General features: G+C 32.1%; 1 protein-coding gene across 1 annotated transcript in view; it reads left to right on the top strand.

Annotated features, from left to right (window-relative positions):
* The window catches only part of MEGF10 (multiple EGF like domains 10), an 80,566-nt gene that overhangs the window by 12,916 nt on the left and 45,158 nt on the right, over positions 1 to 22,492 (top strand). The window contains exons 4-7 of the mRNA XM_051994559.1: positions 7,143 to 7,235; positions 8,047 to 8,293; positions 11,238 to 11,358; positions 15,501 to 15,637. Coding sequence (XP_051850519.1) covers positions 7,143 to 7,235; positions 8,047 to 8,293; positions 11,238 to 11,358; positions 15,501 to 15,637 — 598 coding nt within the window. The remainder of the gene's footprint in view (positions 1 to 7,142; positions 7,236 to 8,046; positions 8,294 to 11,237; positions 11,359 to 15,500; positions 15,638 to 22,492) is intronic.

Below are 22,492 nucleotides of genomic sequence, written 5' to 3'. Positions count from 1 at the left end.
TTTTCTAAAAGTAATTATCCCAGGAAAACATTTTAGGAGTTATTTCCATCTAAACAATTTATTCATTATTTTCAATTTTTCATATATAGCTTCCCATGCAGATTGCTACTTCTGTACTCTCTTTTCTCACAACTTATATCCATTCACAGTATGGGCGGCAGTTTTTTCACTTGGAAATTTGAATTTCCAGGATTTTTTATCTTTATCTCTTCACAAAGTTTAGGGAAAATCAGGCATAATTTTCGTCAATAAAAGGTTGAGAGCTTCAGTAACAAAGAAATAAGGTTCCTCCATTATTTTGATGTCATCTATATAGGATTCATCATCAGTCAATAATCTGTTCTGACTGGACCTGTATAGATGCTTTTAGTGATGACCCAGCTCAGCTTACTTTAGAGAGTAAGCCTGCCAAAATCACTTATAGAAAAGATATTATTTCATTTGTTGCTATGATTGACTCTTTTTGATTCTTTTCCATTGTGATCACAGGAATATTGCTTCTCATAGAAGTTTATTGAGTTAATGCTGGAAACAGTTTAGATCATGAATCAAAAATCATTTAGTTGATATATCCCAAAATCTAGGGAAAGATAGTCATAAAATTACTTCTCAGTGATGAAAGCAATGGGTTTAGCTAAAGCTAAAATTATTATCATCAACAACTAAGCATTAGCTAAGTACTGAGGATAGTAAGAAAAACAAAAACATAGTCCCTGTTCTTAAGGAGTTCATGATCTAATGAGGAGAGACATGCAAACACCTAAGTACATGCAAGATATATATATGTATATATGTATGTATCTATATATCTATATTTACCTGTATATTGCATAGATATCAATGTTGATACAAACATGCAGCACATACATGTGTGCTTTGTATATAAATATATATACACATGTGGAGAAAGAGAGAGAGAGTTTATTACAGAGAAAAAATACTGGGTGGTTGAGAAGGAGAACTCGAAGAGGTTTCTTGTAGAAGGTTTGCTTTGAGTTGAATTTTAAAGGAAACCAAGCAATACAGGAGGGAGAATGTCACAGACATGGGTAATAGCCAGTGAAAAGACAAGAAGTAAGGAGATGAGTGTCATGTTCAAGGAACAGAAAGCAAGCCAGTGACCCTAGAGTAGTCAGAATGTAATAAAATATAAGAAGACTGGTTAAAAGGGATAAGGTTGTAAAGGCTTTAAAAACCAAATAAGATTTTATATTTGCTTGGGGTACATGTTTTTTCCTATGACAAGCCTTCACAGATTCCTTTATTCAAAAGAGATCTCTTTTGTTTAAACACGTTTGATTATACTTTGAATTCATCCTTCTGATATACATCATCTTCCCTATTATAATCTCCACGAGGGATCCATTTTTATTCTTTTTTGTAGTCACACAATGCCAAATACAGAATTTTGTATGTGTTTTATGATCAAAAAATGTTTGCTGATTGAATCAGCAAATCAGTTTCTTTCTGATGGAAGTGGCTTCTTCAGATAGATAACATTATGTCCTAAAGATAGCAGAAAATATTAGCTCTTTTTGGAAAATCATTATAGAAGTTGATCAATATCATATTGACCTTCCAGATTCCTTAAGTTGGGGAGGGAGTAAGCAAGGATATTAAAAATCCCTTCCTCAAAAACTGGGATTTTAATGCAATGTTGGTGGAGTTGTGAACTTATCCAACCATTCTGCATAGCAGTTTGAAACTGTGTCCAAAAAAATATAAAACTATGCATAATCTTTGATCCAGCAATATTATTAAGTCTATATTCCAAAGATTTCAAAAAAAATGGGGAAAAGGGCCTATTTGAACAAAAATATTTATAACAGCTCTTTTTTTGTGATGACTAAGAATTGGAAATTAAAGGGGTGCCTAGCAGTTGAGGAATGACTAAACAGCTGTGGTATAGGATTATAATGGAATATCATTGTGCTAAGAAATGACAAACAGGATGATTTCAGAAAAATCTGGAAAGATTCACATGAAGTCATGCATACTGACATGAACAGAAACAGGAAAATGTTGTACACAGTAACAGTAATATTGTTTGATGAAGAATTGTGAATGACTTATCTATTTTAAACAGTATCATGATCCAAGATAATCCCAGAGGACTAATGATGAAACATACTATCTACTTCCAGAGAAAGAACTGGTATTGATTGACTATAGACTGAAGCATACTATTTTTCACTTTCTTTCATTTTTTCTTTTATTTGAGTCTTCTTGTACAGAATCATTAATGTGGAAATGTTTTACATAACTGCACATGTATAACATATCTGAGTGCTTAGCATCAGAACTTTAAACAACAATGTTTTTAAAAATTGGGAAAAAAGAAAAATGAAACCTTTGTATCAAACACCACTAATCAAGCAAATAAGTCCTCAAATTGGCCATGCCCCCCAAAATTAATCTTTTCTTGAAACTAAAGGCCTGGGATATCTATTATAAGATTCTTAGTAGATCATACTGGTGATATTGAAATATAAACCAAAGATACATCTTTCAAGGAGAGGATTCATCTTTGAATTACAAAGGTTAGAAAAATTACCATTAATCTTGTATCTCCCAAATTTTGGTATGTTGTCTCATTGTTATCACTATTTGTAATGAGATTATTGATTATTTCTGTGATTTGATTTTTAATTACAAATTCTTAAGGATTAAGTTATTAAGTTTCTAATTAATTTTTAATTTTTCTTTCAAAAGCCTTTTATCTTTTTTAGATTATGGGCTGGTGAAAGTTGTATTTAATATCTTTGTCTATTTGTTTGAGAAGGTATTATGTTCTCAGACATGGTTAGTTTTTGTGAAAGTTCCATGTGCAATTGAGAAATAGGAATACTACTTAATATTCCCATTAAGTATTCTCCAGAAATTCTCCATTTTATGGATAAGCTAATACCATTCTACAGTTATGATTATTAATTACCATTTCACAGTTATGATTAGATAATTTTCAGAATATCTAACTCATCTAAACTTTTATTTAGGTTCTTCATTTCTTTTTTCTTTTCCTCATTAGATTTATTTAAGACCAAGAGAGGTAAATTGAGGGCCTTCACAATTATCATTTTCCTATCTATTTAGCTTTGTAATGTATTTAATTTTCCCTTTAAGAATTTAAATGCTATGCCATTTAGTATGTACATATATGTACACATTCTCTCTCTCTTTCTTTCTCTCTCTCTCTCTATATATATAATATACACACACACATACTTAATATTAGCATTAATTCATTGCCTATGATTTTTTAGCAGATGTTTCACTATTTATCTCTTTTAATTAGTTCTGGTTTTCTTGTTGCTTTGCTCAGATCATGATTGATATCCCTGCATTTTTTTTACTTCAGCTGAGACATAATAAATCTTCTGCCTCCTGGCTCCTTATTTTAATTCTGTGTCTTTCTATTTAAAATGTATTTCTTTTAATGAACATATTGTTGGATTCTGGCTTGTAATGTATTCTTCTGTCCCCTTCCATTTTATGGATGAATTCATACCATTCCACAGTTATGATTGTTAATTACCATTTTACAGTTATTATTGCTAATTGTGTATTTCCTCCTATCCTATTTTCCTTCTTTTTGCCTCTCTTTGTTTTTTGTATCCTCTTTAAGAGCTTGTTTTCTTCTGATTAAATTCCTCCCTACGTGAACTTTCTTTTTTTTTTTCCTACTCCTTTCTTCCTCTTTCTCTTTGGGGTGAAATGTATTTCTGTATCCAACTCTGTGTATGTAATATATAATCTTTCATTTGACTGATTTTGGATGAGAATGAGTTGAAGTGCCCCATCTTTCTTGTATGGGCTTCTACTTGTGTACTACATTTATGTGAAATAATTTCCCCCATTTTTATTCTCCTCTCATTATCACAGTGTATTTCTCTTTGATTCCTTTTCCAATCTTCTCTACTTTAATTTTCAGGTAGTAATTTTCTGGATAATGTTTTGTACTTCTTGTTCTAAGCTCTTCATTCTTTTTCTATATGTTTCTTCTCCATCTCTCATTTATTTTCCCAATTTTTCCTACTGCTCTCAGTTTTAAAAATCAGTTTAACTTAAAAAAACTAAAAAGAAACAAACAAACCCCCCCATCATTCATTATATTTTCCTGGGATTCTTATTGGACTTGTTCCCCTGTTGCATTTTTTCATAAGGCTGTAAATGTTTTCAAATAACTCTTCTATGTTTGTTTGGAGTTTTCCTATCTTTATCATGGGATTCTCTGCCCCACTTCCAACCTACTTTCTAACTATGGAGTTTATATGAGGACTAGGCTCTTTGCACTTCTAAAGAAATGACTGGGCTGAGCCCTATCTTTTTGGATCCTTCTGCTGCTTTCTTAGGGTATTAAATGTTATGTTGTTTCAAGGATCTCAGTAACAATTCAAAGTGAGGACTTGTAAGCTTTCAATGTTTCCACAGTGGTATGACCCAGGGCAAAGTTTGTATGCTGCTTACCTGGTCTGTAAGTTTTTGACACAGGTTCAGGTCTGACCTATACATCTTTCTTTATTTCCCTTGTTGAAAGTTTAAATAAACTCTGTTTCTAAGAGACCTGGGAAGTTTTCTTATGTGATTTATTATGATATGAAGGAAAGCAGAAAATTGGTGGGGGATTGTATATACAGTATCTCAAATAAATATTGCATATCTTAAATATATAAAGAACTTTGTTAAATCTATAAAACTATGTATCATTTCTCCGGATGATAAAGGATATGTTTCCTTTCAATGTTTCAGTGAACAGTTTTCCAATGAAAATATCAAAACAATTTATAGTCACATGAAAAAATACAATAAATGTTCATTAAAACAAACTTTGAATATCACTTTAAACCTATTAGATTGGCTCAAATGATAGAAGAGGAAAACAACAAATATTGGAGGTGATGTGAAAAAATTGGGACAATAATTCGCTATTGATTGAATTGTGAACTAACCCAGAGAGCAAGTAGAATTAGACCCAAAGAGTTATTAAACTGTCTATAACCTTTGAACCAGCAATGCCACTATTAGGTCTATTTCCCAAGATGATTAGAAAAAAGGAAAAGAACCTATATGTTCTAAAATATTTATAACAACTCTTTGTGATAACAAAGAACTAGAAATTGAAGAGATGTGTATCAATTGGAGGAAGGTTAAACAAATTATGGTATATGATCGTGATAGAATATTACTATCTCATAAGAAATAATAAGCTCATTAATTTTAGGAAAAAAATTAAGATTTGCATCAAATAATGAAGAGCAAAATGAGCAGAACCAAGAGAACTTTGTAGAAAAAACAATATTATTTTTAAAACAACTGAGCAACTAAGTCATTTTTAGTATTATAAATTATAATTAACTCCAGAGAAAGACTCAATAAATAGAAGTATGTATAATATAGTTATATAAGTGTGTGAGACACACATAGTTGTGTCTAATGGTAGCTGCCGCAAAAGGAGGGGACCTTCTTTTTTGTCTTTATGTATTTAAGTTCAAATTTAATTTTAATCATGTTTATTGCTTGTGGGACTAGGGAAAGAACCATTTCTGACCCCATCTCCCAGAGCTGATGCTATAATACTAATGCTTCTTTCTCTCATGTGCATGTGGTCTGCATGGGGCACCTTCATCATAATTGTGACAAAATCTAGCACTGCCTCTTTGGCTTTCTCCTTTATCAGAATGCCTGGACTCCTTAGTCCATTTGGGACTGGGTTGTTTTGGGGGCATTTCTCAATTTCTTTGATTTCCTTCAGTTGACCGCACACAGAGGCTTGTAGAGGCTTGTTCACTTGTTTTATTACCATGCACAAGAAATACGTACTTGAAATGATTAAGTCTTTGTAATGTTAGTTATCTCATGGATCATCATCCATGTATCCTAACAAATTTATACATTCATCCTAATTCTCTCGATTCATCCTAAGCTAATATTTGTTTCATTGTCTCTAGAGATACCTTTAAGTCTAATCAACCCTACAGTATTGTGGCTACTTAGGTCTCTAGAGAGATTTACATCCTCCACAGATACTGTTTTTACTATCATCTGTCTAAGTAAGTTTGTTATCTATGATAGAAATTACAATGGGAGTTTCCTCGTTGTGCAGAATGTTTTTGCCAAACTCAGTTGGTGCCATTATATAGCCATTTTGGCTAGGTCAACTGTACAAATTGAGTTAATATATACATATATGTTCTAAGTTTGCAGTCTGTAAATCCAGAGTTTCATTTCCTTACACCTTGTAGGTATTCCAAAAGTAGGACTTTTAAGACTTACATCGAAGAATGTGTGCATCTCTTTCACTGACAGGAACCTTCTAGCCCTGAAACATTTCTTTTCCATGTCCTGCCCAGAAACAGAGTTTTCCTCAACAGGGTTGGTGGTGTTCTCTGAAAACATTACTATTTGGGGCTTGCCTTTCTTGTTTGTTCAAAGTATATCTATTTATTATTATTTATTCTAACTCTAATAAATCACAAAGTCATCAATACATCTTGCTTGCTGTGTTGTACTGTATTGTGATATAGAACTATATAGCCATACACAGCGAAACATACAGGTGATGATTGGTTAGCCATACCCAGCTGATTAAGTAAATATTGAATACCCTATTTCTAGTTTAAGTTCTTTACTCCTTACCATGAAATAGAATTTATTTTATTGTTTGAGGCAATCTGAATTAAGTGATTTGTCCAGGGATACACAGTTAGTAAATATCTGAGGTCCATTTGAACTCAGATCCTCTTGACTCTAGAGCTGGCAGCTCTATCCATTAGGCACCTAGCTCATGAAGTAGAATTTAAAGATAAAAATAAAGGATTACACTTTGAAATATTCAAACAAGGGTAAATTATGTGGTTATACAATGAATAAGAAACCTGAAAAATGAATGAAGAATATTATTTAATCTAATCTATTGATGTACCACTTTATTTCTTAGCTAGTACCAAATTGTTTTAATGATTACTGCTTTGTAATATGGTTTGAAATTTGGTACGATTAGGCTGTCTTCTTTCAATGAAGAATATTATAAAACATTAATTTATTTTAAATGACTGTTGAGATGAGGATACAAAGTAGCTACATAAAAGTGTTTTTATATGTGTGGTTAAAGTTCCTTTATTTTATTGATTTTTTTCTGATAGCTCACTGTGCTGATAAATGTGTTCATGGCCGCTGTATTGCTCCAAACACCTGTCAGTGTGAGCCTGGCTGGGGTGGAACCAACTGCTCTAGTGGTAAGTTTCCACCTGCTGTTTTCCATCTTAGACTGTTTTTCACTGTAATGACTTTCTTGTTTGGGAATTAGTAGAGCTTTTTTTTTTCTTTTTTAAACTGTTTACTCTTGCACTCATTTTATTTCAAAGATAGCATAGGATCTCTCTCTCAAATAACTTCTTAAATCTTGTAGTTCACTCATAAGAGTACCAACATTTTAATATAAAAGTCCATATATGGTATCTTTTCATTTTAGAGTTTATGCCAAACTGTGATATTCTTTTTGAAGTAATTTCTCCATTCCATTTTAAATCTCTTATTGATGTATCCTTTTTTAAAATTATATTTTGTCCAAAATTACATGTAAAATATTTTTAACATTGTTTTTAAAGTTTTGAGTTCCAAATTCTCTCCTCCCATCCCTTCCTTGAGACAGTAAGTGATATGATGTAGGTTATAAATATGCAATCATGTAAATTATTGCATATTAATAATTTTGTGGAAGAAAACTAAGGAGTGAAGGAAGGAATGAAAGGAGGAACAAAAAGGAAAAAAAAGGAAGAAAAGAAGGAAGGAGAGAATGAATATTGAAAAAAAGAAAAGAAAGGTGAGTTGAGACCAAATTTGGACAGTCTGATTTTCTTTACTTTCACTGAGGAATTTGAACTTCACTTGGCAAATAACTAAAGCAAAAATTAATTGGTCTCAAAGAACCCCATCATAAAAGCAGAAAAGACAGAAGTAGCTATATAAAGGACTTACCTTCATTCACTTAAAACGCTATCCAGAACCACTCTGAAATTCTTTAAAATTTCATTTTTTATCCTTCAGCATGTGACCGTGACCACTGGGGTCCTCACTGTAGCAGTCGCTGCCAATGTAAAAATGGAGCCTTGTGCAATCCCATCACAGGAGCCTGTCACTGTGCATCAGGCTTCAAGGGTTGGCGCTGTGAAGATCATTGTGATCAGGGCACCTATGGGAATGACTGCCACCAGAAGTGTCAGTGTCAGAATGGAGCAACCTGTGATCATATAACTGGAGAATGTAGATGTCCTCCTGGATATACTGGAGCTTTGTAAGTGATGTGTTGGATGGATGCAGAGTACCATTATAAATATGGTAGTTGCGGAATATAATTAAGAATAAACTTTTAACTCACCTTAAGCATCTCTTCATCCTAAGCTTCTGTATTTTCACTTTCAAGTGACTGGTTATAGAATTTCTGGATGGCAATGTGAGATAAAGTGAAGAGCACTAGATTTGACATCAAAAGTCTTGCAGTCACATATCAGTTCTGTTATTTGTATGTCTTTGACCAGTCATTTCATCTCTATGAGTATCTTCTGTAGAATGAAAGAAGCTAATGGTCACATAACCAATAAATTTCAGAAGAGATTCAAACTCATTTTACTCCTTATTTCAAATCCAGAGCTCCTTCCATTAACACTGCGTGCAGCTATTTTATCTTCATTATGCATATTCTATTGTGAAAATGGGCTTTGTTCTGAATTTATCTTGGTCAAAATAGAGAAAAAAGTTTTCAATATTCTTTGGCAGCTTATTTGAGCAGGTTTTAGGATGTAGAGTCTTTTTTCAATTCATTTTTGCTCTTTCTGTTGTGTTAAATTTACTTTAATTCAATTTATTCTTCAGAATTTGGAGATAGAAGGTTGGCCTGGGTTGAGGACAATCTGAGTTCAGATCTTGTCCCAATAGATAGTTGAGCTTCTATATACTGATTTATGACCCTGGGTGAGGCATTTTACTTCTGTGTCCTTGGCAACTCTCTAAGATTATAGGTATAGAATGGTTGCTTAGCTATTAGTAGAGAAAATTTCTTCAACAGAAACTCCTTTCTATTTGCAATCACAGTGCTCTGGCATGCCCTGCAAAACTGGAAAGACTTTGAGTGTTTGAACTGAGCCTATCATTTTTTTTAATAATGATAACTTTTTATTGACAGAACCCATTCCTGGGTAATTTTTTACAACATTATCCCTTGCACTCACTTCTGTTCCGATTTTTCCTCTCCCTCCCTTCACCTCCTCCCCCAGATGGCAAGCAGTCCTTTACATTTTAAATAGGTCACAGTAGATACAATATATGTGTGCAGAATCAAACAGTTCTCTTGTTGCACAGGAAGAATTGGATTCAGAAGGTAAAAATAACCTGGGAAGAAAAACAAAAATGCAAATAGTTTACATTCATTTCCCGGTATTCTTTCTTTGGGTGTAGCTGCTTCTGTCCATCATTGATCAATTGAAACTGAATTAGGTCTCTTTGTCAAAGAAATCCACTTCCATCAGAATACATCCTCATACAGTATCATTGTTGAAGTATATAATGATCTCTTGGTTCTGCTTATTTCACTCAGCATCAGTTCATATAAGTCTCTCCAAGCCTCTCTGTATTCATCCTGCTGGTCATTTCTTACAGAACAATAATATTCTTAACATTCATATACTACAATTTACCCAACCATTCTCCAACTGACGGGCATCCATTCATTTTCCAGTTTCTAGCCACTACAAACAGGGCAGCCACAAACATTTTGGCACATACAGGTCCCTTTCCCTTCTTTAGTATTTCTTTGGGGTATAAGCCCAGTAGTAGCACTGCTGGATCAAAGGGTATGCACAATTTGATAATTTTTGGGGCATAATTCCAGATGAGCTTATCATGTTTAAGAACCCTCCTAGCCAAGTTCTAAAAGGTTCAGCTCCTGAAATCGTCTGCTAGCTGATGATACCAATTCATGAGTTTTGACCTGTTATATCCATGAAAAGATGTACATTTGCTTTAATCACTTGAAAACCTATGATTTCATTACTATAGATACTTATGAAATTACCAATATTTTGAGGTAAAATTTTTTCCCATGTGGCATTTTGGAGGGATCAGGCACACTGAAAATAAATTAGGAAATTGTTGGCAAATAAAGATAACAGAATTTAACCCATTGGTAAACTAAATAAATATCTTTCTCCACATTTGATTTTCATAGAAAGAAAAGAGAAACAATTAGGATGGAAACTTCAATCATTATTTCTAGTTTGTATCAGATAATATTCTCATATGACTCATATAACAAAATGAAAATAGAATTTATAAAGAAAGAGTAGAAAAAATAATGTTCTTCTCTTTATGAGAAGCCACAAAGATGAGATAATAGTTATAAAATAAAATGAATAAAGAAAAATATTTCCCTCTCTTTCAAACTTTTAAGCTACTTTTTTCCCTCTATCTTTTTTAACACTTCACTCTTGTATATTATATTATACTTACTAATGTATACACTGCATTTTTCATTAACAGTATAAACTCCTGATTGTCAGGGACATCTTAATTTATGGTTTTGCATTTCCACAGTCTAGCATGCTGTCTTGCTCAAATTTTCTTTTCTGAAATTGTGATTCAGCATAAGAAAGGCACTTCTGTTGGGGAAATTCTCTCTACTAAAGCAGATAATCAACCATTCTGTAACTTATACTTAGAGATGAAAAAACTGAGTGGTGATTAAAAATAATTGTCAGTGATATGAAGGACCCTTTCACAGAAGATACTAAGAAATTGCATTCCCAGTTGAAGTCAGAACAGGAAGAGGAAGCTGGTTTAAAATAAAGTTCAAGGGGTTAAATCCAGTTATGAGGATTGTTAAAGGGCTGTTAAGCATTGAGCAATGGTCACCAATGGTAATTATCTGAAGCTTTTTACAAATAGAATAAATTCTTATTTCTCAATAAAGATCTTGCCTAAATGTGAGAGAATGGACTAGCAAGAATAGGTCCTGCCACCTCATACTATTAATACTTTTATGTTAACTATTTGTTGATTCATGTTATTTTGTAATAATTATAATTCAGTAATAATATTTGTCTACTTCAGTATTCTAAAAATATTTTTCAGCAATTCATATCATAGAGCTTCAACCTAAGACAGAATATGACATTGAAGCTAGGGGTTGAAGATAATGTGGCTTTGCAAATAACAGTCTCATTTGTTGGACATTAATCCTTCAGCTGTGAGGATCTTTGCCCTCCTGGCAAGCATGGGTCACAATGTGAAGAGAGATGCCCCTGTCAAAATGGAGGAGTGTGTCATCATGTCACTGGTGAATGTTCTTGCCCTAATGGTTGGATGGTAAGTTTTCCTTTTAGACTAAGATATAGTCATTTTTTCATAACTTCTGTCAAGTTGGTTTCTAGGCTCTCTTACTAAATAAAGATATGAAAAACTAGAAATCTTATGAATATAGCGTGAGAGTGTGACATAAAAGATAGGGAGCCAGCCTTGGAATTTCAAGTTCTTTTACTGAAACATATTGTGTAGGCAAATAAACTTTCACTGCCCCCACAAAGCAACTTAAAGTTATAATTTTCTTTCCCAAAGAGCCTGAGGGAATTATCTTTTATCTTTGGGGAAGACTAAAATGAAAATTCTTGAGAAAACTGAGTTGAACTCTCATTTTGCAAAGTGACATTATGAAGGGAATTCCTAAGAAGAGACTTTAACTTTATTCCTCAGAGAGCCAAATGGTGAGACTGTGATTCCATAAATGAAATGGCAATTCTTATAACTGATGGTCAGTAGTAACTCTATGATCTTCCTCACGAAGATATATTATTTAAAGATGTTTGTAATATTGATGCAAAGTGTCTGGGAACATTCCTAATGATACATAGCATGAATTTGTTTATTTGTTGTTTTATTTGATCAATGTTAATTAAATATAACTTTATTACTGTATATTATTGACTTACTAATTTTTTGTTATAACTAGTTGATAAATGGAGACAAACATAATTAATTAGGATTGTGAAGTAATGGATATGAAAATGTAAAGAGGTCTTTTGTTCTTAGGAGTAAATACCAAGAGTAAGAATTATGATATTAAATATTATTTAAAAGAACTTGAAAGAGTTGCAGAAATGTGGACTAGTAACAGGATAAAAGTAGGAGAAACTGCTTAATCAATATTTGTTAGTTGCTATATTTACAAATTGCTAGTACAATGATAAAAATATTTGGTATCTGAAAGCTGACTTCTAGACTGCAATCTGAGTCAAGGAGTTGATTTTTTTACATGAATAGATTTTTTAAAATGAGGTTGACAGTAGAAAAACCTAAAAGATAACTTTGCAAAAAAGAGAAATACCTAAGCATCTTGTAGGTGTCAAATGTAGAATGCCTTTAGCATAAATAAATTTATTGGCTCAAATTAAGAATCGTTTCAAGACCGAATGAATCCCTATCCTCCTGAAGAATAATCAGTAGTGATTTGAACTTAGTATAGTACAATGTTATTAAATAACTAGCAGGCAAAATGTGTAATTTAGTGAAAGACAGCAACGTATGCTCCATATGGTGCTCCATAAAAATGTTGGGATTGTACATATGTTAAGGATTCTTATTGCTTTGCAATATATATATATATGTAGATATATGATATATATTTATAATTTTACACATTCACAAATGTAATAAACTATTCAAATGATCTCCCAAGTTTTCTCACCTAAAAGTTTTTGAAAACAGCATAGGCTTTTATATTTCCGAGATATTCTGTGTATGATCCCAGTTGGAGGCAAGAGAATGAGTCTAAAATATCAAAACCTTTAAAACTTAAGATTTTATGATATGCTTTCTCTTGTTTTTAAATAGAAAAATAATTTCTTTTTTACAAAGATCTAAATAGCTTACCAGCTGCCTTTTGCCAATAGTTCAGAGTCAAAGAAGATATATTTCCCTCTGTCATCATCTAAAGAAACAGTAATAAAATGTTTATGAAACCATCCTGTATTCAGTAACATCCAATTCCAAACTGCCCACAGTTTGCATTTTTAGAGAGAGGGAAAAGAAAATTTCTAGTAGTCAAAAATTTAACAAAAAGTTGTCATTTGGAATGTCCACCTTCTCCCAGTTGTTGGTATTTTCTTCTTCCTAAATCAGTAAAGAAACATTTATGACTATATGTCAGATGCTGTTTCTAAGTGCTGTGAATATAAAAAGAGGCAAAAGGCAGTCCTTGTCCTTGAGGAATCTAATGGGGGAAACAAACAAAATGAAATATATACAGGATAAAGAAAAAATGACAATACAAAATAAACATAAAATAATCACTGACATAAGACCTCATAAATTCAAAAGCAAGTGCTCTGCTGTTTTTCACTAAATTACACATTTTGCCTGCTAATCATTTAGTAGTATTGTATTACACCGAGTCCAAACTACTACTGATTCTTCTTCAGGAGGGGATTCCTCAGAGGGAAGGCACTGGAATTAAGACAAGTTGGAAAGATTTCCAGTAGAAGGTGAGATTTTTAATTGGGACTTAAAGGAAGACAGAGAAGTCAGTAGTTGGAGCAGAGAAGGGAGAGAATTTCAAGTGTAAAAAACAGCCAGAGAGAATGCCCTGTTTATATGTTATATTCTTTACCCAATTCCCACCTGCCACTGCTATCTAGATTTCATTGCCTTGAAACTCTTAGAATATATTTTGCACTTCATAGGCATTTAACGTTGTTTTTTGTGCCAACTATGTGCAAAACATTCCTATGGACATGATTACTTACTTCTTAGATTCCTTTATTCAATTAACTTCAGCAAACATTTATTAACTGCTGACTATAATTGTGCAACAAAAAAATACATCCAAAGAGAAACAGCATAGTTTACTGAGTAAATTGTTGGATTTAAAGACAGAAAGACCTTGATTTTAATGCTGCCTCAGACATACTAAACTGGATGACCCTGAACAAATCTCTTTAACTTTTCTCAGACTCAGTTTTCTCTTTTGTACAATGAAAGGATTGTACTATTATATGATGCAATGTTCCAAATGTGTTTTTCTTTTTTAAATCATAAAAGTGTTTGCATGCTTTTCTGATTTTTTCTTCCTGCTGTGTTTTGTTAAATTAGTTACAAAAATTCTTAATCTTAAATTTTAGCTCATTAAAAGAAATCTGGCAAATGTAAGCATATTCATCTAATCCTTGATTATTCTTCCTGCAATCCACTCTATCAGGCTGTGTCTCTAGAAGGCATTTGTGATTTCTCCCTTTATTCTAGGAGTAGTCCTAAGGAGGATGAGGCTATTCTAATGCTGCCATTCATTTTTTTTCCATTGGTTATCAGCAAGTAACTTAAATAGCTTTTAGGAAGAGTATTTACTAAAGTTATATAATAAGAAACAAGTGATATAATATGAAACATTTCCCTTTCTTATCCCTGGGAAATACTTTCCCCACAAATATTCATCAAGTCCAGAGGAAGAGTAGGCTAAAGCTGAGAGTACAATTTTAGTGAGGTACACATTTAGAAAATATTTGATTAGAGGATAAACTCATAACTCCTGGTTACTAAAAGTCCTTTCTTGACTATGTAGCCCTTCTTTTCTGGTTCAAGAAGGGGTCAAATGTCTTGAGGCTGCTTCCTCCCTCATCTGTGACTATGACTGACCATGTTTGTCCTTGGTATGTCTCTTTCTGCCTGATGCGGGAATGCTTGCCTCCTGTTGTTCTTTTATGCCATTGAAAAGAGGAGGAGAAGAGAGGAAAAACTCTCTTCCCTCCTCCCCCACCAAGAACAATTGTCTCTCAGACATTTGACTCAAACTGGAATCTTTAAATACAAAATTGAAATCTTTTACTACTAAATTAATCTCCTTATCAGTGAACTGACTACTATTTTCTGTATAAGTTCAATGGTAGTACCATCTTTTCAGTCATTTACTTTGTTTTCTTTATTGAGTTATTGAAATAAATTTACATAATATTAAACAATCACAGGATATAAAACCTTTTTTAATACACATAAAAGGTCATTCTGCTGATTTATTGGAATAGGGGAAGAACAATGACATGTTTTCTTGAAACTTAATAAAGTAATTCGACATTCAGTTAAACTGTTGGATTTTACATCTCTACATATTCAGGAAATATTGACAATTTACTACAAATGGATGATGTAGAAAACAAATTGATCCTTTTAAAATATAAAATTAATTTTAGGTTTGTGATTATTGTTTTGATTAGTTTCAGTTTTCAGCATTTCTCTAGATTATCTTCTCATTGGCTTTCAATAAATATAAATTGAGTTTCAGGCTTCCAACTGAAAAGAAAGACTTAATCTGATATTTTTAAGAGGAATAATCAACCTAGGACAAGTTCCCATTAATATTAATTCCTTTTACTTGCTTCCCCTCACTTCATTCTTATCTTTCCCTATTCCTCTCCTTCCCTGGCTGCAGTTCCATCTTATTTTCAGATTCTGTTTCAATGCAGGGCACAGTGTGTGGTCAGCCTTGCCCTGAAGGTCGCTTTGGAAAGAATTGTTCCCAGGAGTGCCAGTGCCATAATGGAGGGACCTGTGACTCAGCCACAGGTCAATGTCACTGCAGTCCAGGCTATACTGGAGAACGGTAAGAGAAAGGCACTTTTATATGCTTAGCATTTGACAATAGAACTAAAAGGAAAGTTTTGATGGTTTGAATAACATTATTATGACCATCATCCCAATTTTCATTTATGTTTATTAAACATCCATAGAATATCTTGTGATCTTTAATCATCTTCCAGAAAAATTTAACAAAGTATCTTTCTATTTATAACTTTGTGCTGATTATTCTTTAAAGTAAGTTAATAAGTTAGGTATCTTAGGTATTTAGGAACTTATAATCTAAAATAGATAGTAACACTGATTAGAGATAAGTTAAAGCATAGTTAATCACAGAGATATTTCTAAGTATTAAAATATTAAAAATAAAAGTACTATGCATAGTCAGATCAAAAAAAGCCAAAAGACCTTCCTTGCTAGAAAAGAGAAACAGATGCCTCTGAGCACTGTGTTCCTATTCTACAATGCACTGCTTTACATTTTTATAAATTTAAATGGAGAATTGATTAATTATTATAGCAAGGAAACTAATATATCCTGTTATCCATGTTATACATTCGAAAACACTTTATAAGCTTCCCTATAATTTCATGGGAATGTGTTTGTCATTTCTATTGTATTTATCAAGGTTGCTTTAAAATGGAACTGATTTTATTCTTTCTTTTCAGTGCTATAAAATTTTGGCTATCTGAAACTGTAGAGCAATAAGTATTCAACAATAATTTTTTGAATAACTAAGAATTTTGCTAGTACAGTGCTAAGTAGAGTACTTAGAGGTAAAAATCTTAAACTGTATTATTTGATACCCTGCCTTCTTAAATTATACTAAACATCCTTTTTAGTTCAAGATTATTGATTTTGATATAATGCATCAATGTACACTGTATAAATGAAGTTACTAGTAGTTGTTTGGGATACATACGATTTTTATCATATTTACCTACTGTAAAGATATAAATTTGAATCAATACAGAGGAGTCATTAGCTTAAAAGGAGACTCAAAGAATAGAGACAGTGTAATATGGTACAGAGTGCTGGATTTAAAGTCAGGAGACCTAAATTTAAATCCTAACTTTGTGGGACATGAAGAGGTCATTTAATCTCTTAAAGACTTCTCAGCTTCCTCCTCTCTAAAAGGGGAAAGACAGGGAAAGAATTCTTGCATTAGTTATCTCATAGAGGCAATCTGATGAATGAACTTTTTAAACTTTTAAAAATGCTATATAAAGACTCAATACACATACTATACTATTTATACTTAAATGTATATACACTGTGTAGAGTTTTAATAATTTAAGCTAAACAAGACCTTCATTTTTCTTGAAGTTTGTAATCTCAAATTATAGATAATATGGACATAATCGACATATGAAATATCAAAATCTAATTAAGCCTTAGGGAGAGCAACTAGTATATGTTTGAAAGTTTAGGGAAAGGGAATAAAACTTCTTTTCAGTTTTTATTTAGATGCTGAGTATAAAAGGGGAAAGACTGTTACTGGATGAAGAGGATAATGCTTTTCTCCTGCTTAAATATCCTGAGTACTTTGCTCTTTCTTTTGCACCCTTTACTTCCTAACCTATATATTATCATATTTTCTTTGACCATGGTATAGTCACCTTACCCTGTAATATGTAAACTTTTTGAGAGCAAGGATTAGATAACTCTTCCACTTCCTACACGCTGTAATTCCATCTCATTTTTACCCCTTTATTCTAAATATCTACTATAGATTTCTAACATTGTGAGAATAAATGTATGTTAGATTAAATTGCTTTGCTTTGAAGTGAATTGGAGAGAGAGTGAAATGGTGCATCTTTAGTTGTTGCTAAAGTGGTAGGAGTTGCTTTTTTAGTGAATAAGTAATATTATTATAGACTTTACTGTTGTCAATTGTATTCCAAAATAAAACAATTACAAGATTTTAAAAATTTGCCACTTTAAAAAAAAGAATAGATGGTTTTAATATATAAAGTGAGGGAAGCAGAAGCGATTAGTGAAAAGGGAGAATATAGTCTTATAGGTCTTTTACATCCCACTTAACCTGTTATAAGATGTCAGCAGGAATTTAATCACTCTGGTTAAACCACTGCCCTCTAGGGAGTAAGGATCAGCATACCACATGCATTTTCCAGCCATGCATTCCCAGGATATGAGGGAGACTCTTCCAACCAAAGGAAAGAGAGAAAAAAAAAAAAACATATCATAAAAATCAAATCAAAATGGAGCAGGACAAGAAATGCCAAAATGAAATGCTTTCCTTCTTGAGGAAAAATTGGAAGGAAATGATGGAGAGGGTATTTAATGAGATCCAGATGAATCAGAATGAAAACAGGGAATGGTTTTGTTTAGCTTTCCATAGAATTCTTGTGAGGAAGTTACTCAGGTAATCTCCTAAGGCCAGTTAACATTCATCTGAACCTGAAATGTCCTGACAAACATCGACTGTCTAATATAATGGCTTGTTATTTACTGTTTCAAACATGCTTTATAAGTTATCTCTTTTGATTCTTAATGTAATTGTATGAGATATGTACTGCAAGTATTATCTGCTTTTTTTTTCAAATAAGGAAATAGCTTCAGAGAGTTTATAATTTGCCCAAGGTTATTATTAACAATTAGGTAGCAGAACTGAGAAATCAAAACCATCTGATTTCAAGGTTCAGTGTTCTTTCTACTAGTATGTAAAACCTACATTTGATAGAATGAAATTTGTTATCTTCCACATGGTATCCACAATAAAATTTAGTGAATGAATAATGGAGTCCCTGATTGGGGAGTCAAGAAATTTAGCAGATCCTATTTCCTGAGCTATTGTTTGAAATTAAAATATAGAAACAAATTAGGAAACTATGTTATTTCTAAATAGGTTCTTTCTTAAAGGAGTTGGAAGGATAAAAACTGGCAGAAGAGTTTAAAATAGGACTTTTGTATAAGTTGCAAACAAACTGGTGAAAATTTGGGGGGGAAAAAGAACAGGTGAAAATAGAGATATGCTATAAAAATACAATCATGATCACTAGAGAAAATCCTTATTTTATAAATGAGGTATAAGACTTTTATTTTTACCAAAATTTTTTATATCTACAGAAGATCTTTAATTCCAGACATTTGGAATTATTATTATTATTAATATAACTATTTCTTAAAATGTAAATTCATTAATACACATACTTAGGCCACCAGGATTTGAATATTCTTTCCCCCATGAGAAACAAATTTTTTTCCCTCCTTTTTCTCTACCTTCTCCCCAGTCAGCCTTGTAATCCAATATATGTTAAACATGTGCAATTCTTCTATATATCTATTTCCACAATTATCATGCGACACACACACACAAAACAATCAGATCAAAAAGGAAAAAGAATGAGAAAGAAAAGAAAAAGCAAGCAAATAAAAATGGTGAAGATACTATGTTGTGATTCACACTCAGTCCCCACAGTCCTCTCTCTGGGTGCAGATGGCTTCCCTCATCAGAAGACCATGCAACTGAGCTGAATTACTTCATTGTTGAAAAGAGCCACATCCCTCAGAATTGATCATGGTGTTATGTTGTTTCTGAGTGTAATGTTCTTTTCATTTTACTCACTTCACTCAGCATCAATTCATATAAGTCTCTCCAGGCCTCTCTAAAATCATCCTGTTGATCATTTATTATAGAACAATAATATTCCATAACATTCATGTACATAACTTATTCAGTTATTCTCCAACTTATGGGCATTTACTCAGTTTCCAGTTTCTTGCCACTACAAAAAGGGCTGCTACAAACATTTTTGCACATGTGTGTTCCTTTCCTTCCTTTAAGATCTCTTTGGGATATAAGCCCAGTAGAAACACTGCTGGATCAAAGGGTATGCATTGCTCTCCAGAATGGTTGGATTAGTTCATAACTCCACCAACAATGTATTAGTGTCCCAGTTTTTCCCACACTCCCTCCAACATTTATCATTATCTTTTCCTTTTGTGTTAGCCAATCTGAGAGGTGTGTAGTGGAAGTATCAGTATATTTCATGTAGCTAGCTTTTAAGAACTCTCATGTGAGTTGAAGCATACAAAGGACATAGGTAAATTTAAAGAATGGATTTTAGAACATGATAAATTTAAAATAAACTTCAGCTTTCCTATGAGAATTTACTTCTTTTCTTTTATAAAGTATAAATTATAATTCTGTGATTTTCATAAAATTATTAAAATGGTACATATTGCTTTATGTATCTAAATTAGTTATGGATTATCAATTTCTATTTTTCTTGTAAGGAAATACTAATTCATGCCATCACTGTATATAAATCTTCTAAATTGACTTAATTAATGTTTTGCCCTATATTTAAAACAAAATCAAATGTGTATTTTATTACAAAATAATATATTTTTAGAACCTAACATTTTAAATAAGGGACTCTTATTATTAATTTTTCAAAGCTTTAATGAAATGAACCAGTTTATTTTTTCCAGCTGAATAAGCTCTTTTGAAAGAGAAGTCTGGTGTTTCCTGCAATTGTAATATCTTTAAATCTAATACTGAAGAATGATAGGACAGCTTTACAACCTGTCTGCCTATAATTTCACGCCTTCAAATACTTGGAAGTAAAGAATATTAAAACTGTAGGATTTTCTTTCATGAATGGAGTTGAAAAGAAGCAAAAAAAAAATGCCAAAATTTTAGCCTGTTTCTATCCTTTAGTATTACTAGCCTAAAATGCCAAATAAATACTAGAAAATTGTAGAGAATTACTTTGTATGGCTTTCATCCTCTGGCAGAGACTTCATTTTCTTTAGAAAACTTTTGTAACCACTGGTATTGATCCAGTTTTAGCTTCCTAATCTTTTGGCTAATGGACCATTAGTTTGTATTATCAATAGCAAAAAAAAGATATTTCATAAATCACTTATTCTGACTTTAGGGCATTAATAAGTCTTTATAAATTATTATCCTTCCCTCACCCCAACTCCCAGCATATCATGTGCAGAAGAAAATTAACAATCCTTATGTCTCTAAGAAAATAAATATACAAATTGACCACAGTGAAAGTTTTAAAGATCTAAATCTTTTATATTTCAAACAAATAGGAGAAATGGAAGCAGAAGCAAAATATGTCAGTTCATTCACTGATTACATAAATAATTTTGTGAACTATTTTCCCTCTCTAGATTTTGTGAAATGTTTATTATATCAATTTGGATTGGACTTCTTACCCTCATTTTCATCAATTATGAAATATATGTATATCTTTGATCACCAGAATTGGAATAAAGTACAATAGTTGGTTTTTTTTTTACAGATTTTTAAAATTAGCTCACCCATAGTTGTCCTATTATTATCATTAAATATGCTCAGAATTATAGAAAGTGTCTTCCCCCACTTGTCTAGTATTTCTTTTAGCAGACTTGATTCCTTTATTAGTTTCTATTATTATTTTATTATTAGTTGCCACAAAAGAAAGTGAAAAAGGTAAATTCTGGCTATATCTGCAATTTGGGATTTAGTTTTAATTCAATCTCAAAAAAAAAAAATGCCAAAATTTTAGCTTGTTTCTATCCTTTAGTATTACTAGCCTAAAATGCCAAATAAATACTAGAAAATTGTAGAGAATTACTTTGTATGGCTTTCATCCTCTGGCAGAGACTTCATTTTCTTTAGAAAACTTTTGTAACCACTGGTATTGATCCAGTTTTAGCTTCCTAATCTTTTGGCTAATGGACCATTAGTTTGTATTATCAATAGCAAAAAAAAGATATTTCATAAATCACTTATTCTGACTTTAGGGCATTAATAAGTCTTTATAAATTATTATCCTTCCCTCACCCCAACTCCCAGCATATCATGTGCAGAAGAAAATTAACAATCCTTATGTCTCTAAGAAAATAAATATACAAATTGACTACAGTGAAAGTTTTAAAGATCTAAATCTTTTATATTTCAAACAAATAGGAGAAATGGAAGCAGAAGCAAAATATGTCAGTTCATTCACTGATTACATAAATAATTTTGTGAACTATTTTCCCTCTCTAGATTTTGTGAAATGTTTATTATATCAATTTGGATTGGACTTCTTACCCTCATTTTCATCAGTTATGAAATATATGTATATCTTTGATCACCAGAATTGGAATAAAGTACAATAGTTGGATTTTTCTTTTACAGATTTTTAAAATTAGCTCATCCATAGTTGTCCTATTATTATCATTAAATATGCTCAGAAATATAGAAAGTGTCTTCCCCCACTTGTCTAGTATTTCTTTTAGCAGACTTGATTCCTTTATTAGTTTCTATTATTATTTTATTATTAGTTGCCACAAAAGAAAGTGAAAAAGGTAAATTCTGGCTATATCTGCAATTTGGGATTTAGTTTTAATTCAATCTCAAAAAAAAGAAATGCTTGCTGTAGTCACAATTTGTGCCTTATTTGTCCTGCATATGGCATTGTGGAACCTCTTGTTTTCTTTCACTCATTCTTGGAAAGAAAGAACCTTTTCTGTTGCAGACAAATACAATCTTCTCACCAAGCCAAGAAATAAACAGGGCAATGATGAGACCTATTGATATTTACATGGAGAGATGATTATAGTTTGTTCTCCAGAATGATCCATGCTACTACTGTCAGTTCCTCCTGCCCCCTCCACTGCTCCTCAGCAACAGTTTTCTACCTTATTTTTTTTCACCAGAGTATGTCCTTCTATTGTGACAGATATGCAATACTATTTTTTAATTATAAAGAACAATTTGTCTCATGTCATAGGATATCCGATATATATATACATACATATGTATGTATATATACATATTATATATATCATAGTAGATCAGATATATTTAATTTGCCTGCAGTTTTTTCTTGTGTCTCTTGGCTATCCTTTTTTCATAGGCAAACAATAT

The sequence above is a fragment of the Antechinus flavipes genome, chromosome 1 (assembly GCF_016432865.1).
Source record: "Antechinus flavipes isolate AdamAnt ecotype Samford, QLD, Australia chromosome 1, AdamAnt_v2, whole genome shotgun sequence".
Classification (NCBI taxonomy): domain Eukaryota; kingdom Metazoa; phylum Chordata; class Mammalia; order Dasyuromorphia; family Dasyuridae; genus Antechinus; species Antechinus flavipes.
The sequence above is the reverse complement of the archived record's forward strand: the minus strand, read 5'-3'. Positions and strand labels throughout refer to the sequence as shown.